The sequence below is a fragment of the Lissotriton vulgaris genome, chromosome 11 (assembly GCF_964263255.1).
Source record: "Lissotriton vulgaris chromosome 11, aLisVul1.2, whole genome shotgun sequence".
NCBI lineage: Eukaryota > Metazoa > Chordata > Amphibia > Caudata > Salamandridae > Lissotriton > Lissotriton vulgaris.
In genome coordinates this window covers 253,711,045-253,729,414 of record NC_141699.1, presented here as the reverse complement: position 1 = coordinate 253,729,414, position 18,370 = coordinate 253,711,045, and the positions used below count along the sequence as shown (strand labels likewise).

General features: G+C 46.3%; 1 protein-coding gene across 2 annotated transcripts in view; it reads right to left on the bottom strand.

Moving 5' to 3' along the window:
* The window catches only part of SMTN (smoothelin), a 1,042,724-nt gene that overhangs the window by 557,212 nt on the left and 467,142 nt on the right, over positions 1 to 18,370 (bottom strand). For both annotated transcript variants that reach the window (XM_086943175.1, XM_086943174.1), the window contains exons 8-9: positions 7,773 to 8,179; positions 7,075 to 7,144 (exon numbers count right to left, since the gene is read on the bottom strand). In XM_086943175.1, coding sequence (XP_086799301.1) covers positions 7,075 to 7,144; positions 7,773 to 8,179 — 477 coding nt within the window. The remainder of the gene's footprint in view (positions 1 to 7,074; positions 7,145 to 7,772; positions 8,180 to 18,370) is intronic.

The following is an 18,370-nucleotide window of genomic DNA, read 5'->3' as shown; positions in this document are numbered from 1 at the left end:
ACCTGGGCTTCATCCTGGACTCCTCCCTCTCCATGACCAGGCAAGTCAACAACGTCTCCTCGGCATGCTTCAACATCCTACGCATGCTACGGAAGATCTTCTGGTGGATCCCCACCGAGACCAGGAAGACCGTCACCCAGGCCCTCGTCACTAGCCGACTGGACTACGGCAACGTCCTCTACGCCGGTACCACCGCCAAGCTCCAGAAGAGACTCCAGCGGAACCAGAACGCCTCAGCCAGACTCATCCTCGACATCCCACGAACCAGCCACATCTCCGGACATCTGAGAGACCTTCACTGGCTCCCCGTCAACAAAAGAATCACCTTCCGCCTCCTCACCCACGCACACAAAGCCCTACACGACCAAGGCCCGAGCTACCTCAACCGCCGGATCAACTTCTACGCTCCCAAACGCCACCTCCGATCAGCCAACCACGCCCTCGCCGCCGTCCCCCGCATCCGAAGAGCGACTACAGGAGGAAGGTCCTTCTCCTACCTGGCCGCCAAGACCTGGAACTCCCTCCCGACCGACCTGCGCCTGACCCAAGACCACCTCTCCTTCAGGAAGAAGCTGAAGACCTGGCTGTTCGAGCAGTAGCGGCACCCCCCTCCCCCAGCGCCTTGAGACCCTACGGGTATGTAGCGCGCTCTATAAGTGTCACTGATTGATTGATTGATTGATTGCAGTCCTTCTTCTGTCTCCCACAGATCCAGTGGTGTTCTGAAGAGGATGTACAGGGATCCACATTTATGCCAGGTACTAGGGTGTAGGTGAGAGTGACTCCTGGTCACACCCTAACCAATAGGGAAAAAGTTCCCTGGGGACCCTCGACCCACCTTCTGCAGCAGTGTGCCCTATTGCAAACAATCCCACAGTGCCCTCTCTACCTAAATCCAATATGGCAAAACTTTTCTTCACATGTGCAAAGCTCCTTTGCACGCCCAGAGGTGTGGCCAGTATATAAGCAACCCCTTCTCTGTGCTCCCTCAAAACCAGGTCAGAAGGCAGCTCCTCTCACACTGGGATTGGTGCCTGACTTGACTAGAAGGACAAAGGAGGGGGCAGGCCCAGGAGTTAGCTACTTGCCTGTGACAGGGTAGGCCTCTTTGATAATTAAGTTCCATTGCACTGTCCATATAGTCATGCTGTCAGAGGAACGGAACACCTCCCAACACCCAACGTCTTTATCTCTAAGCTTTGGGAGCAAGTTCACTTCTCAATGGGGTTATTCAGGTCCTAAGTGACAGCTGGAAGCTCCCACAAATGGGCTTACAGAGACTTTATATATCAAACAACAGAAGAGCGCCGTGAGAGACAAACATTTATTCTCAAGCACGGTAACAGAGAAGGAAGGGTTAGCCTAATTGTCTCACATTGGGGATCATTAGGGATTTTTTAGGAAGCCCTCACTCACCACCCTGGGTGGTGACATGCTTCATCATCGGCCCACCAGGAGAAGCCGAATGCCTCCCTGGTGTGCTACAACGCCAGGATACTGCGGAGCTGTTTTTTCGTGGCAATAGTGTGAAAAAAATGTGAATTAAAAATGTCTGAAAAGCTGTACCATACAAAATTTTATTCAATGGTCAGCCAGACATGATTAAAAATATATAGATATATATGTGTCGGGAAATCTGCCAAATATTGTTTTGGGAATTTCCACTTAGAGTGGGGTCGACATGTTTCTGCCCATTTAGGTGTGAATTTACTGGGCTTTCTTCAGGACCGTTAGTGGTGTACCTCGGCGGTGTGGACGCGCTAAGGCCCACCCTTACCAGAGGGCGTGAAAGTTAAAATCAGGTGTAAAAATAGTAAAATGCAGAAAAACAAACAAACCAACAAGTAGTGGGTTTTACCTCCGTTTGAGGAACCTGTATAGTCTAAAATGAAAAAGACATACATACACAAAAGACAACAAAACATAGTTAGTGCTATCTGTTTGTAGAGTATTCTGCAAAAGTGATCTCTGTTTCACGGTGCTCAAGGCTAGTCAATATGCGTGACTGTGGTGCCATAACACGATCAGTTAGTGCAGGAGACGCTGTACTGGAGACCAGACAGTCGTATGAGCATGCACTATGGCAGAAAGAAATGGCCGTCCGATAGGGCGGCTGAATAAACATCACTTGTGGTCAGCGATCAATGTGCCTGAATGCGGGGCAATTAGTGATGTAATTATAACTAACTCTAAACATGGCTAGTTAAGTAAAGGGAGGATTTCTCACTTGTGGGTTAAAAGATCCACACCCCATAGGTCTCGGGAGGGGGGTGGAGGCAATTATGGCACACCCCATAGGAGGACAAAAGGATTAGGCAATGAAACATGGCGCGAAATCACAAGGTACTTAGCTGGCTCTTGAGCAGAGGGAAAGATCTTACGCCCGCAACGCCTTCACCCGCTCGGCTCCTAACGTATCCTGCTACCGGACCTCGTGGATGAGGTCTCAGGTACGGAGTAATGCTAAAGAGGACAGCCGGCGGGGAGGCGGGCGTGGCAGCGAGCGAGCAGGGACCAATCAGGAAGCTGGAGTGGAAGCGAGGCTTGGAATGGAAGCCTCTCACTTCCGTTTCGTCAGCGCGGTGGTTTCCAATCACTGGCCGTCATGAAATGGAGGCTGTACATTCAAGCTTTGTCCCGATACAATTCTGGACGGGCAAAACTTTACTGTCTAAGTGAACAAATGACACAGCATAAGGAGCGATTATAGGAGCGCGGAGGCCACTCGAAGTTGGGGCCCTCAACCTGATTGCAAGTTGGGAGAATAAATCACATGGGAAATGAACACTATTTCAAATGAAAAATAAACAATATTGGGCTCTATAACAGAGACACACTCAATGGTGAGCCTAGGCGATCATAGGAGGCAGTCCCTGGGCGCTGTTTAGCAAAGAACTAGAGACAATGGTCACAAACATACAGGACCAACATGGGTGAGGAAAGGAAAGAAAAAGGGGAAGACGGAAGGGGGGGAAGGGGGAGGGGAAGGGGGAAGGGGGGAAAAAGGGGGAGAAAAAAGGGGAGAAAGGAAAGGGGGGGGAGGGAGGGAAGGAAACCCTGTCGGGGGAAAGGAGACACTGTCTATGATGTTACTAACGCTTGAGCACCGATGGCCATGGTATTTGGTCATTCAGACCATTCAGATGGGTCCCCAATCTATACACCCATCGCTGTTCTTTTTCAAAAAGTACATTTGTAGTGTTTCTAGCAGTGGTGATTTGTTCAATGACGGTCCATTGGAGGTCATTGGGGGTGTGATGCTGTTGGAGGAAGTGTTCGCTCATCTTGGTGGTTGACTTATGGCATCTAATGTTGCTGCGGTGTTCGCAGATGCGCTTTTTTACTTTCCGGGTTGTCATTCCAACATACCTATTCTGACAAGGAAAAGTGATGAGGTAGACCACGTTGGTGGAATTACAATTCGTGTGTGTCCTTTGTAACCATGTTTTGCCTGGTTCCAGAAAGAGTTGTTTAGTATGTGTCGTTAAGTGGCATACGCTGCAATTTGAACATGGGTAATGCCCGTTGATTGGGGGTAGGCCCCATGTGCTAGTTATGGATCTCTCGTTGGGAGGATGTAACGTCTCAATTTTCGGTCGTGTATGTACCAGGGAATCTTTTAGGCTCATACCTTTTCTTACATGAAAAGAGTGTTTTTTCCCAGGTCCTTTTGCTGCTCGTGATAATTTTCCAATGTTTGTTCACTGACTTTTTCATTGCATCCGATATGCAACTATATGTGGTAACACATGTCAGTGGTATGTCTGTGGGTTCATTTACATTATTTTCCAGAAGAGCCTCCCTTGGTTGATTTCTGGCACGGTTGTTTCCTTTGTCAAGAATCTTGGCAGGATAATCTCTTGATTTCAGTTTTTCAGTGAGGTCCGTTGCTTGGGTTTTGTAGTCCCTAATGTTGCTACAATTCCTACATATCCTGAGATACTGGCCGTAGGGTAGATTCTCCCTGAGAGGCCTTGGATGAAAACTCGAGAATTCAAGCAAATTGTTTTTACCTGTGGGTTTATAATGTGTTTTCGTTGTTAGTACTGTACCGCTCACAGTGATGACTACGTCCAAGAGCACCACTGCTTCCTTGCTGGAACAATGGGTGAATTTGAGGTTAGGATCCAAGGTTTTTATCCAGTGCAAGAATTGCTCTAAATTGGTTTCATCATTCTTCCAGATGAGGAAAATATCGTCAATGTATCTCCTCCATAGTCCTATGGAGGAGGAGTAGGGGTTGCTGGTTGGTAGGATATGCTTGGTCTCAAAGTCATGGACATACAGTCCTGCTACGCTTGGAGCCAACATGCTGCCCATAGACGTGCCGGTACTCTGGAGGTATAGCTTCCCTTGATATTCAAAATAGTTCTCTTTTAAGGCCATAGTCGCATATTGTAAGATGAATTCTTTGGGTGTTTTGTAATCCCATACAATTGAATCTAGAGCTAGACCCAGGACTCTGAGGGTATCGTCCTGCTGAATACTTGTATAAAGACTTTCAATATCAAGTGTGACTAAGATATTCGAGTCTTCCTCAAAAGTGACTTGTTCTAGTAGTTGGAGAAGATTTTTGGGATCTTTGAGATATGTTGAAGTGTTCTGTACAAGTGGTTTAAGGTAATGATCACAGAACGTAGAAAGGGGTTCAAGGAGAGAACCAATGCCCAACACTATTGGTCGGCCCGGAAGTGGATTTACATTTTTGTGCGTCTTAGGCAGAGTATATAAATATGGGATGGTATTACCACCTGCCGTAAGGAAGGCAGCCTCGTGTTTGGAAATCTGTCCGTTATCTTCGGCATCCTTTACCAAGTTATGGATGCGTACCTTCAAATCAGGTGTTGGGTCAACAGTGAGGGGAATGTAATTAGTCCTATTATCCAGAAGTTTACAACACCCTTTGTCATAATCCAGCGTGTTTTGGATCACTGTTTTGGAAAACTGTGCCCCAAGGAGGAACGTGCGAAGAGGAAAAGTGCTCTAGTATGTAGTGTTGAGGGAAAGGAAAATAATTTTAAGTAGTGACATATAAACAATGGTGCAATTCTAAAACTCTTAAGCAAAAAGCGATGCCATCGAGAGGCTGACCTTTGAAGCCCGAGTTTCAAGCCTTGAAGAGGAATGTCCCAAATAATTGGACCTACCTCCACACGTACAGATTGACCCGTCTGGAACCTACAGATATTACTTCAGTGAATTACCACACTTACCCATACAAAAATCATTGCATTCAACGCTGGTCGTGAATCGCCTGGGGGGTAATCTGACGCCCTGTGTAATCTTCTGGTTGCCCCAGTCTGTCCTGGTGAAGACCGGCATGGCCAAGGTCTAAATCACCTTCATGGCCCTAAGTCGGGTCGAAACGTCGACGCCCATGCTGGAAGAATGCTGAAATACGATGTTCTGACTTCAAGCCTCTTGGCACAATAAGATATGAGGCTTTTCATGAATTACCCTGATATGTATAATTGCTGAACTGTTAAGAATATTCGCAATCATTCTAACATGTATGATTTGCAAACGAACAGTGTTTCACATTCATGCCAAATTTCTTCTGGGTGAGAGGAAAATAGAGGACCTTTACACAATGTAGGTCTGCTAGACTGAAGATAGATGAATGTGCAGCACCACTTACAACAAGACCAAAACCTTGATGCACAGCACCTGTCTGAGCGCCCCAAGTTCATCAATCAGAGCCCATGTTCCCAGGAGACTGCTTTCATATCAGAAGGCAAAGTCACATACAGAAAGAATGGGAATATGGAGGTAGTAAGTGGTTTGTATGTAGGATGGGGGACTTACTACTACCATTAGAAGAGTGATTAAAGAACTGTTCCCATCCACCATACGCATGGGGAGATTATAGGCAATCTGAGATAATACAGCTGCTTGCTGTCCAAACAGAATGCCTAGTCAAGCAATTATGTGAATAAAATTAAAGTGAACAACCGTATATAATGTGAAAACAAGTGTAGAGCGACCCATGATAACAATATCATGTGTGTGGATGCCTGTAAGAGGCAGATACCATTAAAAGATGCAGAATAAAACCAAACAAGCTACAGATGCTTTGCAAGAATTCTTCTAGGGTTAAAGTATTTTACAGGTCACAAAGATAATCTGAAAAATAGACATTCTAATGTAGGTTTCAAATAAAGCAATGGTCCCGCCACAGTCCAGATTGTGGAAAATCTGTTGAGACATAGGATATGCAAAGTGTGTGGGTAACAGATCTGGATGATATTAAACTGCGAGGACACAATAGCAAGATTATATGAGAGGTAGCATATTTTACCCATGTGAAAATCTGCAGAAGACCCTGACAAAATGTAGGCGTTAATTGAACTAGCAGACATAAGTGGCCACAATTAAAAGGGCAGTTTTCTATGAAACCCTCATGACCTCACTGGAGGCCATTCATTCAAACAGTTTATGACCTAAACACAACATTCAGTTCTGAGAAATTGAGGTAAGAAATTGTAAAAGAACACAATCTTGCATAACCATAGGTTTAAAGAAAACAAAATGTAACCTCTGAATTCCTGTAAACACCTGGTGCTGCCAGTTAGACCCTGTGGGACAGCACCCCTGATGTTGGTCAGGAAATTAGTCACAGTATAGGTGGAAACTCGATCAATAAGAAAGTGGCAGTAATAGGAGTAAAAGGACCCAGACCCACTGTAGAATGGGGAGGTGGTTTACTTCGACAAGCATTTTGTAGGTTCAATTCTTCAACAAAATCTAGCTGTACAACGGATCCCCACCACCTCAGACCAATAAACAAGTTTAAACATGATCATGATCTTCGAGATCTCTGAACCAAGAACTAGTTTCTCCACCCGATACACCTAATCATCCTAAAGTTAGAACATTGGAGCAAGATTTATCTGAGGTGAGGATACACGCACACAAAGAACCTTCAATGAACAAATTTCATTGCGTTCAACACACCTATCTCTTTTAAAGATACTTCTATTGGTTTGTGCACTGCAGTAAAGACACTATAAAAGTCATAGAACACTCATTTCAATCAGTACATAAAGAAAATGGAGAAAAGGCTGTTTCGTTTACCAGTTTTTATCTTATCCATGGCTGGCCCCCTAGATGTCTTCGATGTGTTGCTCTTGTCCAAATCACTGATCTGTAACAAAGTTAACGGTACATCATATGGGAAACTTTACATCATACTTAGAAATAGAAACACAAAGGACATGAAATACCTGCATGTTGTATCACGTAATAGGAGGTACATTAGCGAGGGACTCCCTGGTCTCACACCACAGTTTTGCCACAGCAACAGTGGATTTTTTCAGTTTGTTTTACCAGGTTATATATAATGATGGGACTGTACCAGTTTATTGTGTGCAACATTATATACACACACATATCTATACACATATATATCTATACACACACATATATACACACACACACACACACACACACACACACACAAAAGCATATACGCATATATGCACACAAACCGAAAATCTGATGAAGCGTTAGCAAGCTTTGCTTCACTAGATGATTAGCAACTTGGCAAAGATGGACTACATTGACTAGAATGCAATAACAGTGCTACTGAAAAGGGTTTCAGTTAAAATCCACAGCTTAAGAATACTAGTGAGTGCAAGTCCTGGTTTGAATTCAGCCACATGGAGGTGGAGCGCTTGCACACGAACACACGCAACATTTCTTTGACTGAATTCACAGAAATTGTGTTTGAGCATCCTAGGCTTTGATTTTCGTGCTTTCCAGTTTAGTCTTACCTTGCGGTTTTGCTCCAAGCTGTGAGGAACTGGCTCTTTCTTGGTACACTCCATTGAATATAAAAGACCACTGCCCTCTCCAGTTGACCCTACAGAAAAGTGTGCAGTTTCATCATCATCTTTTTCAAGGTCTATGCAACTTATCTCTTCTTGGTAAGAACCTGAATTGCCTTCTGTCTTTTCTTTTTCAATATTGTCCTCACTAGATGTACTATCATGACTTTTCAATTGCCAGGCAGAGTTAGAACATTCCCGAATTTTGCATCTCTCTGAATCCCCATGGTCTTGATCAGAGTCTTTATTCAAGGAGCCGCGATCTGTACCCTCCAATGATGTCAAAGACTCAGGGGAAGATGAAGAAAGTTGGTCGGGAAGAGGGTCAAGAAAAAGCATACCAGTGGGGATTTCTGTGAAGAGAGAAAAGATAACAGACAAATATAAAATTCTGCATAAGGCACTAACATGTTTCCAAATATTTTACCACCACCATTTAACCCTCTATCCTCCCCTTTCATATGGACCTACCCAAGGAAGAAATTATCACGCAAGGTCATCATCATGTGAAATGTACGCACCACACCACAAATTATTTTGTTATTTAGAAATAATTAAATTAGCAGGCAAATTTGGGTATATTGTGGGAGTTTTATTTTCGGGGGTAGTTTCTACATCTATATATATAAAAACGAATGTATGTCTGTTTGTCCTTTATGCATTACTACACCATTCATCCGATCGCCATGAAACTTTGAGAAGTTGTTGAGTACACTCCCGCGAACGTTTCTGGCGTACATTTTTTTAAAATATCGGCCCCCAGGGCTCTCATAATCTTTCGAATACTGATGTACGCACCACACGGAAAAACATCAAATCGTGTATCCACAAGCACTCGAATACATAAATAGAATTAAAACACTATTCATCCGATTGCCATGAAACTTTGGGAAGTTGTTGAGTACACTCCCGCGAAGGTTTCTGGCATACATTTTTTTAAAATATCAGCCCCCCAGGGCCCTCATAATCTTTCGAGTACGGATGTACGCACCAGACGGAAAAGCAAAAAATCGTGTATCCACAAGCACTTGAATAAATAAATAGAATTAAAACAGCATTCATCCGATTGCCAGGAAACCTTGGGAAGTTGTTGAGTACACTCCCGCGAAGGTTTCTGGCATAAATTTATTTTTAAATATCGGCCCCCCAGGGCCCTCATAATCTTTCGAATACTGATGTACGCACCAGACGGAAAAACAAAAAATAGTGTATCCACAAGCACTCGAATAAATAAATAGAATTAAAACAACACTTTGAAATGTTTTCCATATTAAAATGAATAAGTTTCAATAAAAACGACACAATGTAAATTGAATGTTATCATAACGAGTTTCCTTGAATTTCCTTTCTTCGGAGATCGCAGCAACGTGCGACAGGTAAGCTAGTTATTCATAAAATATCACAAACAAAGAAACCTAGAAGACAACTTCTACCAGACATTGGAACTTCAAGGTGAAGAAGATTGCCTCTGCGCACATTTATAATCCTGGCTTACACTACTGGAGACCAGCTTCAGATGTATGTGTTTATGAAATAAAAGCCTACTTAAGATGACTGGAACTAAATGAAGAAAACAATTATTGCATGATTTAGAGTTCTTACTCTAAACAGAGGCACATGTGCTTAGCCTGGGCCAACATAAATGTACATATTTTAACTCCACGATGATCATGCATACTGGAAAGCACGTAAACATATGGAATGCCCTACACTGTTCAAAGTTACTGGGCAGCAGTCATTCTGTCACACATTTAATTTTAAAATATTCTGTTGGGTCTAATGTCTCCTTTGAGATTAAAAAAGGGCAGCTGAGGAAGCAGAGCGCAGACTCAGTCTATCTCGTGCTTCCATAGTAACTGCACATTTGGGCTTAAGTGAGTAAGGTGCTTCTTTAAAAACTTTACACCTTTGCAGTATCCTTACTGATGAGGAACTCAAACCATAGCCTCCCAAAACAAATGTCTGAATTGTTCAAGAAAAGTTGCATTGAACATGCAACAAGGTCTTTTCAAGCCGATGGCCACCCATAAGGACAGAACCTTACACAGCTTAAACTAAAAAAAAGATCTAATTCAGTCAACCAAGTTTCCAAAGACATGATATTTCTCCTTCATGGATGTTTTCATTCAATTCAGAAACAGTAACATATGTCTGTGAATTTGTAGGATTCTGGAACGAGAAGACACAATATCAAAGAAAATCCCTTGAGTTGACAGAGAACGAACAATAAGTTAAGATGTCATCAGACAGAGACCCAAAATCTTATGCAAGATTGTCTTAAAGGATTTGATCAGTTAGGATCTTCTCCATAGCAACCATATAAAGTGTAGACTAGTGGTTCATAACCTGTGGTTCAAGGATCCCTGGGGGTCCACATATCCTACTCAGGAGGTCCAAGACTGTTACCAAATTAAATAATATTAAAATTAATACATTGAAATGAGTAAAGTAATATAAATAAATAAGAACAATTAATTTTTTTATCTTTTTCCTTATCTGACTGTGAATTAAATATATATTTCAGCATTGATGCATTTGTTTGGCATATACTTGTTTTGTAGTTTTGTGTATTGTTCGGAGGTTCAAATCATAGAAATTGCTCAGGCCGGGGATCCCTAGCTTCCAATTATGACTCAGTGACGCGCTCCAGATTCCATATCTCCGAGTTCTACTGCATGTTAAGTATAGGGGAATCTCACATATGATTCTCTTCGATGCAGCCTACTACCATCAAGTTACTGCCATAGGGCTTCTCTGCACAGATACAGATGGACATAGAAAGGAGGCTGGACTTTACCTTCAAGGACACCCATTCCTTAAAATCTTAGAAAAAGGAACATTTTGAACTTGCTTTAACTGTGGAATTAAGAGCTACACAGATTAAATGGATTTTCTGTTCTGAACTATCTACATTTTTCATAATGTCTGTTAGATACAGGCCAAATTACTGATGAACTTTAAGATTAATAAAGTTTTGACATTTTTAATATCCCCGAATGACTCTCTTGACAAGAACTAATCCCTTACATTGTATGTTATAGCATGCTCCCAAAACTTGATCTACCTCTAACCAATTCTACTCATGCACTGTCTTTATAAGAATGTTCTGAGAAGTTAATGAATAAGGTGATTTTTTTTAACGGATTGAAAAATGAAATTAACCCAAGTCTGAGATGCCATAATAATGTTTACATAAAGTGGAAACATAACATTTTTCATTTAGGTCTCCCATTCCTATAAATCATATGACATTTTGGTTATGACCTATAATGCTTCAGTCTCAGAGAGGTGAAATACCAGAAAAACATAACCCAAAGAGATGTCTTTAGCGGAATCACCACACATGCCCTACTGAGAGCGAGATGTTGCGTTTAATTGTTCAGTGCGTTATTTGCTGTGCTACCTTGGACTGAAGTAGAAGTTTTGTTCTTCCCGGTTTGCGGCCCCAGAAAAGGCTGGAAATGTTCCCTGTCCACACTTTGACCAGGTGCTCCTGATGGGTGGGCAAAATGGTTTGAGAGCCAGCCTCACTAGCTTGAGTTCTACGACATCATTAGGAAAACGTTTTGTTCTAATGTCCAGTGGACACGTGTAAAAAAGGACTAGTAGCTGCGCTCACAACACTTTCAGGGAACTGTAAATAGTCACAAAGAACTTTGGGTTCTTGTTGATATCGCAGTTGGGCCTTGAAGAGATGGGTTTATTTTTAACACCAGAGTAGGGCCTGCCTCAGTGTTGGCATTATCTGTGCACTTTTATCTAACAATCCATGGATCTTGTATCTAACAATCCATGGACTTTTACGGGGGCTCAGGCCACTGATGGGCTTCTTTGATGCCTCTACACATCAGGTCATCATCCAAGAGATGGTCTTGTCCAGACTGGACTATGCCTGTTCTCTCTACTTAGGGTCTAATAAAGCAGAGGCTGCAAAGGACACAAAATGCAGCAGTCCGAACACTTCTAGGCCTGCGCAAGTCCTGCTCTCTGTCCAGTGCCATCAGTCGCCTCCATTGGCTACTGATGGCCAAGCCCATAGAATTGAAGGCCTTATGTACCTCTTTTAAGGTTTTAAAATCTGCCACCCTGCCTATTCTGGTCAATCTTCTTTCACCGTATGTTCCATCACGTCCCCTTCGGTCAGAGGGTCAGCATTTGGTAGTGGTCCCTCGGATACGAAGAGTCCAGGCTGGTGGCCGCTCTTTTCGCTATAGAGCTGCCACTTTATGGAATACACTTCCTGTGCAGTTTCAGGGTCTTAATAACTACTTGGAATTTAGGAAGGCCATTAAGACTCTTCTTTTCCCAACTAACTAGCTGGTGTTACTCTATCTGTTAGTTTTCCTTCTAGCCCAGGACGCCCCTTCGCTGGGGGAGCTGTTGCGCTCTATAAGACACTTTAACATAACATAAATGTAAGTTTTGTTACTTTTCTTCTGAAAATATCCAAAGGAACCCAAAAGGATACTTGAGTTAAAGTATCTACGAAAAAGAGAATTATCGAAGGTGAGTAAGAAAATAAGTTACTTACATGTAACTGTTATCTTCCAGTATGGAGTAGTTTCTGTTCTGTAACTCCAGTTCTGTAGTAGGGGTATCTCTGTTATAGTCATAATCTAGTGAATAGTCCCGCCCATGTGCGTGGACCCCGGAGCAATCAAAAATAATCTCTTAAATTGTCAAAACATGCAGAACTGCAAAGAAAATTAAGAGAGAATTTAAAGACAGATAATGCAGCCTATATCCACAGGCTACACTGTCCAGTACTTCAACTAGAAATTCCACCAAAATAACCACACAAACAGCACAGCTTGCCCAGTTTCCTCACAGAGAAAACTTGCCTCTACCAGCAAAAGCCTCTGGAATGATAGAGAGGAAGGCATGGACAGACAAGCCCCATAGGCTGCCATTATGTGGCTCAAATAGGATACTGTGCCTTTAAGAAAACTCTCCAGAACTCTCTCAGTATCCCAGAATGCACAGCAGGTCCCTTTTACTTTCAGTTCTTTTTGAAGGCGTAACACGCCAGACCTGTAGCATTCCTTACATGAATATCTTACTCCACCGGGGAGGAGGGCGGGCGCTTATGACTATAACAGAGATACCCCTACTACAGAACTGGAGTTACAGGACAGAAACGACTCCTTCTGTAGTAGGGGATCTCTGTGTATAGTCATAATCTAGTGAATAGAATGGCAAACCCATCCCCACACCAAAGCGGCGGTGGAGAAAAAGACATAACACCACTACTGTGCGAACAGATTTCGCAGCGAAGCCTGCCCAACCTGAGCGTCTGTCCTGGCATCAGTGTCCAGACAGTAATGCTTAGCAAAGGTATGGACCGACTTCCAAGTGGCCGCCTTGCAGATTTCTGCAATTGGAACATTACGTAGCAAAGCAGTCGTGGCAGCTTTGCCCCTGGTAGAATGAGCCTTAGGTTTACCCCCTAAGATCTTATTAGCCTTTTGGTAACACAATTGTATACAGGACACAATCCACCTAGAGATGGACTGCTTGGAGGTAGCAAGACCGGTCCTGACTGATCCATAATTGATAAACAATTGGTCTGACCTACGAATATCTTTGGTTTTATCCAGATAAAATGTCAACACCCTCCTAACATCCAGGGAATGTAAAGACCTTTCCGCTGGAGATGAAGGATTCTGAAAAAACATAGGCAAAGTTATAGTCTGGTTGACATGAAAATCAGAAATAACCTTGGGAAGAAATTTAGGGTGAGTACGCATAACAACCTTAGCAGCATGAAATACAGTATAAGGTTCTTGGGAACACAACGCCTGAATTTCACTCACCCTGCGGGCCGATGTAATGGCCATGAGGAACGCCGCCTTCCAGGACAGGTGCTGCAACGAAGCCTTATGAATAGGTTCAAAAGGCTCCTTCATCAATCTGGACAGCACCACATTCAGTTCCCATGAAGGCGAAGGAAGCCGGACAGGAGGGAATACTTTCTTCAAGCCTTCCAAAAATTATGATCACAGGGATCTGGAAGAAGGAAGTCTGTGAAGGGCATTTCCTGTAGGCAGTCATAGCAGCGAGATGAACCTTAATGGAATGAAAATTAAGGCCAGACTGCGCCAAATGTACAAGATAAGGAAGGATGACATCCTCCTTACACGTCGTAGGGTCATAGTTCTTGGACTTGCACCAGATACAGAATCTCTTCCACTTGTAAGCATAAGAAGTCCTAGTGGAAGGTCGACTAAGACTCCTTCAGTATTTCCATACAATTTTCGGGTAGATTCAAATGGCCATATTGAACTATCTCAGGAGCCATGCCGCCAAACTCAAAGACGAGAGGTGCGGGTGCACCATCTGCCCCCCGAACTTCGTGAGAAGGTCCGGCCTGCACGGCAACCGTATGTGAGGAAGGAGAGACCGGTGAAGTAGGTCCGTGAACCACCACTGTCTGGGCCATTCCGAGACGATCAATATCATCCGCGCCCTGGACCGGGACAGCTTGATGAGCACCGCCGGATTCAGGGGAATGGGTGGAAAAGCGTACAGAAGGCTGTTCGACCAGTCGATCCATAGGGCATTCCCCAACATCCCCTGTTGGTAGTACCTGGAGGCAAAGTCTCTGCATTTGCTGTTTTCGGCGGTGGCAAACAGATCTATGTCTGGAGTCCCCCACCTTGCGAAGACTTCTCCTAGCACTTCGTCATTTATGACCCATTCGTGGTTTTCCTGAATCAGTCTGCCAAGTGCGTCCGCCTGAACATTCTGCACACATGGCAGATTGGTAGCCGTTATCGTCAGTCCTCTGGCCAGAAGCCAGTGCCAGATCGCCTGCGCCTCCTGCGACAGAGTGCGTGATCTCGAGCCTCCGTGCTTGTTGAGGTAATACATCGTGGTCGTATTGTCAGTCTGTACAAGCAGAGATTTGGTCTGAAAGGACGGATGAAAGGCCTTCGGTGCCAAGTGAACAGCTCTGAGTTCCAGGAAATTGATGTGGTACGTGGACTCCGTCGGAGACCACGTCCCTTGAATCTGTAAGTCTCCGGAGTGCGCTCCCCAGCCGCGGAGAGACGCATCCGTCATGATCGTCTGTGCAGGAATGTCCTTTTGGAAAGGAACCCCTCTGAGGAGATTCTCCGCGGAACACCACCACTTCAGAGACTGAAGAGCATGCAGAGACAGTCGTATTGTGTCGTCCCAAGAACCAGTCCTCTGATCCCACTGATCCTCCAAGCACTCCTGCAGTGGTCTCATGTGCAGCCGTGCGCGAGGAAGATACAAGAGGCCATCGACCCCAGTAGAGAAGACACTGTCCTCACTGTTGTAGATGGAGCGGTCATAAGAGCCTGAGCCTTCCGAAGGAGTGATAACCGTCGATCCTCCGAAGGAGACACGATTGCTGACAGCATATTGATGGAGGCTCCCAAGTACTGTATGTAGGAAATATGGGATGTCCCACGTTTGCAGATCCACAGGACCTGTTGTCCAATGGAACAATTCTGTATGCGTCTGAGTGTTGGGCGATCTAGTCCGGATCTAGTGGATCTGCAAACGTGGGACATCCCATATTTCCTACATACATTCTCCCGAGTCCCAGACAACTACCTAAAGGGGGCCTCCTTAAAAAAAAAATTCCCAAGTACTGTATGCATTGGACCAGAGTCGGGACAGACTTGGACATGTTGATGTGCAACCCCAGCTTGTTCAATAGAACACACGTCTTCTGGAAGTGTGCTTGAGCTTCCGAGAAGGAGGAGGCCTTGATCAACCAGTCGTCCAGGTACGGGTAGACAAACACCTTGTTCTTCCGCAGGTGTGCCGCTACCACTGCCATGCACTTCGAGAACGTCCTGGGCGCAGACTTCAGCCTGAATGGCAGTACTGTGTATTGATAATGACTGGCGCCGACTTGGAATCGCAGGAACTTCCTGTGTTTCTGTGCAATGGGCACATGGAAGTACGCATCCTGTAGGTCTATAGCACAAAGCCAGTCTCCCTGCTGCAGCTGAGGGTAAATCTGCTGCAACGACAGCATGCGAAATCTCTCTCTGCGAATCCGCTTGTTTGCTTGCCGCAAGTCCAGAATGGGCCTGAACTCGTTCTTGTCCTTCTTGCGGACAAGAAAGAACCTTGAGTACAGACCTCTTCCCCTTTGAAGCAGAGGTACGTCTTCTATTGCCCTTTTCCTTAATAGGATGTCAGCCTCTGCCTGGAGCTCGCGATGCTGAAACTGCGAGCTGACTGGCGGAATAGCTGGAGGCGGGCTGGTGAACCGAAGACTGTATGCATTGCAAACAATATTCAGCACCCACTTGTCATGAATAATTTTTTCTCCACTCTGCCAGAAAAAATTGAACGCTTCCCCCCACCGGAGTGGGTAACGGATGTGGGGGAAGTAAACGCTCAGGGCCTAGACCGGGCCGGGCCTTTGGTCGCTGTTGCGGACTGTTGGCTTCCTCTGCCCCTCTGGTGTTTCTGGAAGGGCTTCAGGAACTGCTGCTGTTGTTGTTGCTGTTGTCTGGAAGTCTGCCCCCGCCCTCTGCCTGAGTTTCCGAACCGTCTCTGGAACGGGCGGTAGTTCTTCTTCTTCTCAGGCTTCTCTAACCCGACAGCCGTCAGGGTTTCGGCTTCTGCTTTCATACGGGCCATTTCATCGTCCGCATGTTTGCCGAACAGGGTTTCCCCCGAGAAAGGCAGGTTGGCCACCCGCTGTTGCGCCTCCGGTTTGAGTGAGGAGAGGCGAAGCCAAGCGTGACGCCGTTGATTGATGCCGTGGCAGTATCCGTGTGCCGCCAGAAGGGATACATCAGCGCCGCGCTAATAATCTGATTAGACACCATCATCCCCAAGTTTAATATCTCCAGAAAGTCCTCTTTCTTGTCACGAGGGAGGAGCTCAGCGTACTGCTGGAGGGACTCCCATAGGGCACAATCATATTGCCCCAGCAGAGCCCCGGCACTTGCAGCTTTCATGGTGGTAGATGCCGTCCCACAGACCTTTCTGCCCGCCGAATCCAGCCACCGGCTGTCCTTATCAGGCGGCACTGTCGAAGAAGGAGTGGTGGCATGCTGCTTCTTAGCCGCTGTCACGATAACGGAGTCTGGTGTTGGGTCCATTAGAAGGAAAGCCGGGGCAGATTCCGGAGCCCGGTATTTCTTGAGGAGCCTGGAGGGGGCTGCCTTCGTCACCGCCGGAAGAGGAACAACTCCTTGGCGGGCTCCTCCAATCCGGGTACCAACGGCAGCAGCGGTCGAGACAAATGCTTTTTGTGAAGGGTCTCGAAAGATTACGGACGTCGTAGATGTTGGCACCGTCACCGTAAACCCTAGCTTAGTCGCACCCCTCAACAGCACTTCCTGGAAGGAGACGATATCGTCCATGGGTGACACCCTCGTCCCTGGAGACTCTGACAGCGTCGGTGAATAATCCCTGGTGGAAGAGCCTGAGTGGGATCTGGTTCTGCGCCTCCTGTGGCGTCGTCTAGATCGAGATGACGAACGGCCACGTATCCGCGATCTCCCTCTACCGAGGGAGCGTGATCTTCTCGGCCTCGGCTGATCCGCAGGCCTCGCAGGAGCAGGCGATGCCTGCCTGGCCGGGACCCTCGGCCGAGGAGTCCCCTTAGGAGGTGTTGGATAGCGTGGCAACGAGGCCGTCCTGGGTGGAGGCACAGGTGGAGGAACGGAGGGAAGAGGCGGTGGTGGGAGCTGAGGCGGCGGTGACTGACGAGGAGCCGGCCCACGAGGCGGCGGTGGTGGTGGAGGCGGGGTGGGGTTCAGCGGAGGCGGACCCTTCGGCAAAAAAGGAGGGGTAGGCGTCCTAGGTTTAGTAGGCGTATACACCACTGAGTATACCGAACCTAGTGACTGTGTCGTCTTCCTTGGTGACGATGGTGAACCAATCGGCGACCTCCTAGCGTCAGGACCCCTCCTGCGCTTCCTCGGCGTCAAAGTACGCCGTCTCGACGTCGAGGAACGTCTTCTCGACGTCGACAGGTAGCGCCTCTTTGACGTCGACTGGTGGCGCCTCCTCGACGGCGAACGCCTCCTTGACTGCGAACGCCTTCTGGACGGCGAACGCCTCCTGGACGGCGAGGATCCCGTCGACGCCGATCTTCTCCTCTTTGCCGACGGCGAACGGCGGTGTCGCCTCGACATCGAGCGCCGACGCCGGGCCTTTTCATGACGTCGATGACGACGATGACGTTGGCGATGTCGACGGCGATGCTGTCGACTGGTGTCTGTTCAGCTCCTTCGACGCCGAACGTCGATGCCGCTTCACCCAGAGCCCCGGGGAGATGGGGAACAGACCGTTGTCATCCCCCTCGACGCCACAGTCGACGCAACCGACTATGGCGGAGAATGGGGACACTTGCTGGGCTTCCTGCCCCTGGGGAGCCCCCCAGAGGCCTCAGCATGGGCAGATGAAGCATGCCCTGACCCACCTTGTGCCTTCTGACGTCTTTCCTCGAGGCCTTGGAGCCTGATCTTCATCCTCTCTCTCAGGGTCCTGGCAGAGAGGGTCTTGCAGATTTCACACTCCTCTGGGAGGTGAGAAGAGGGGAG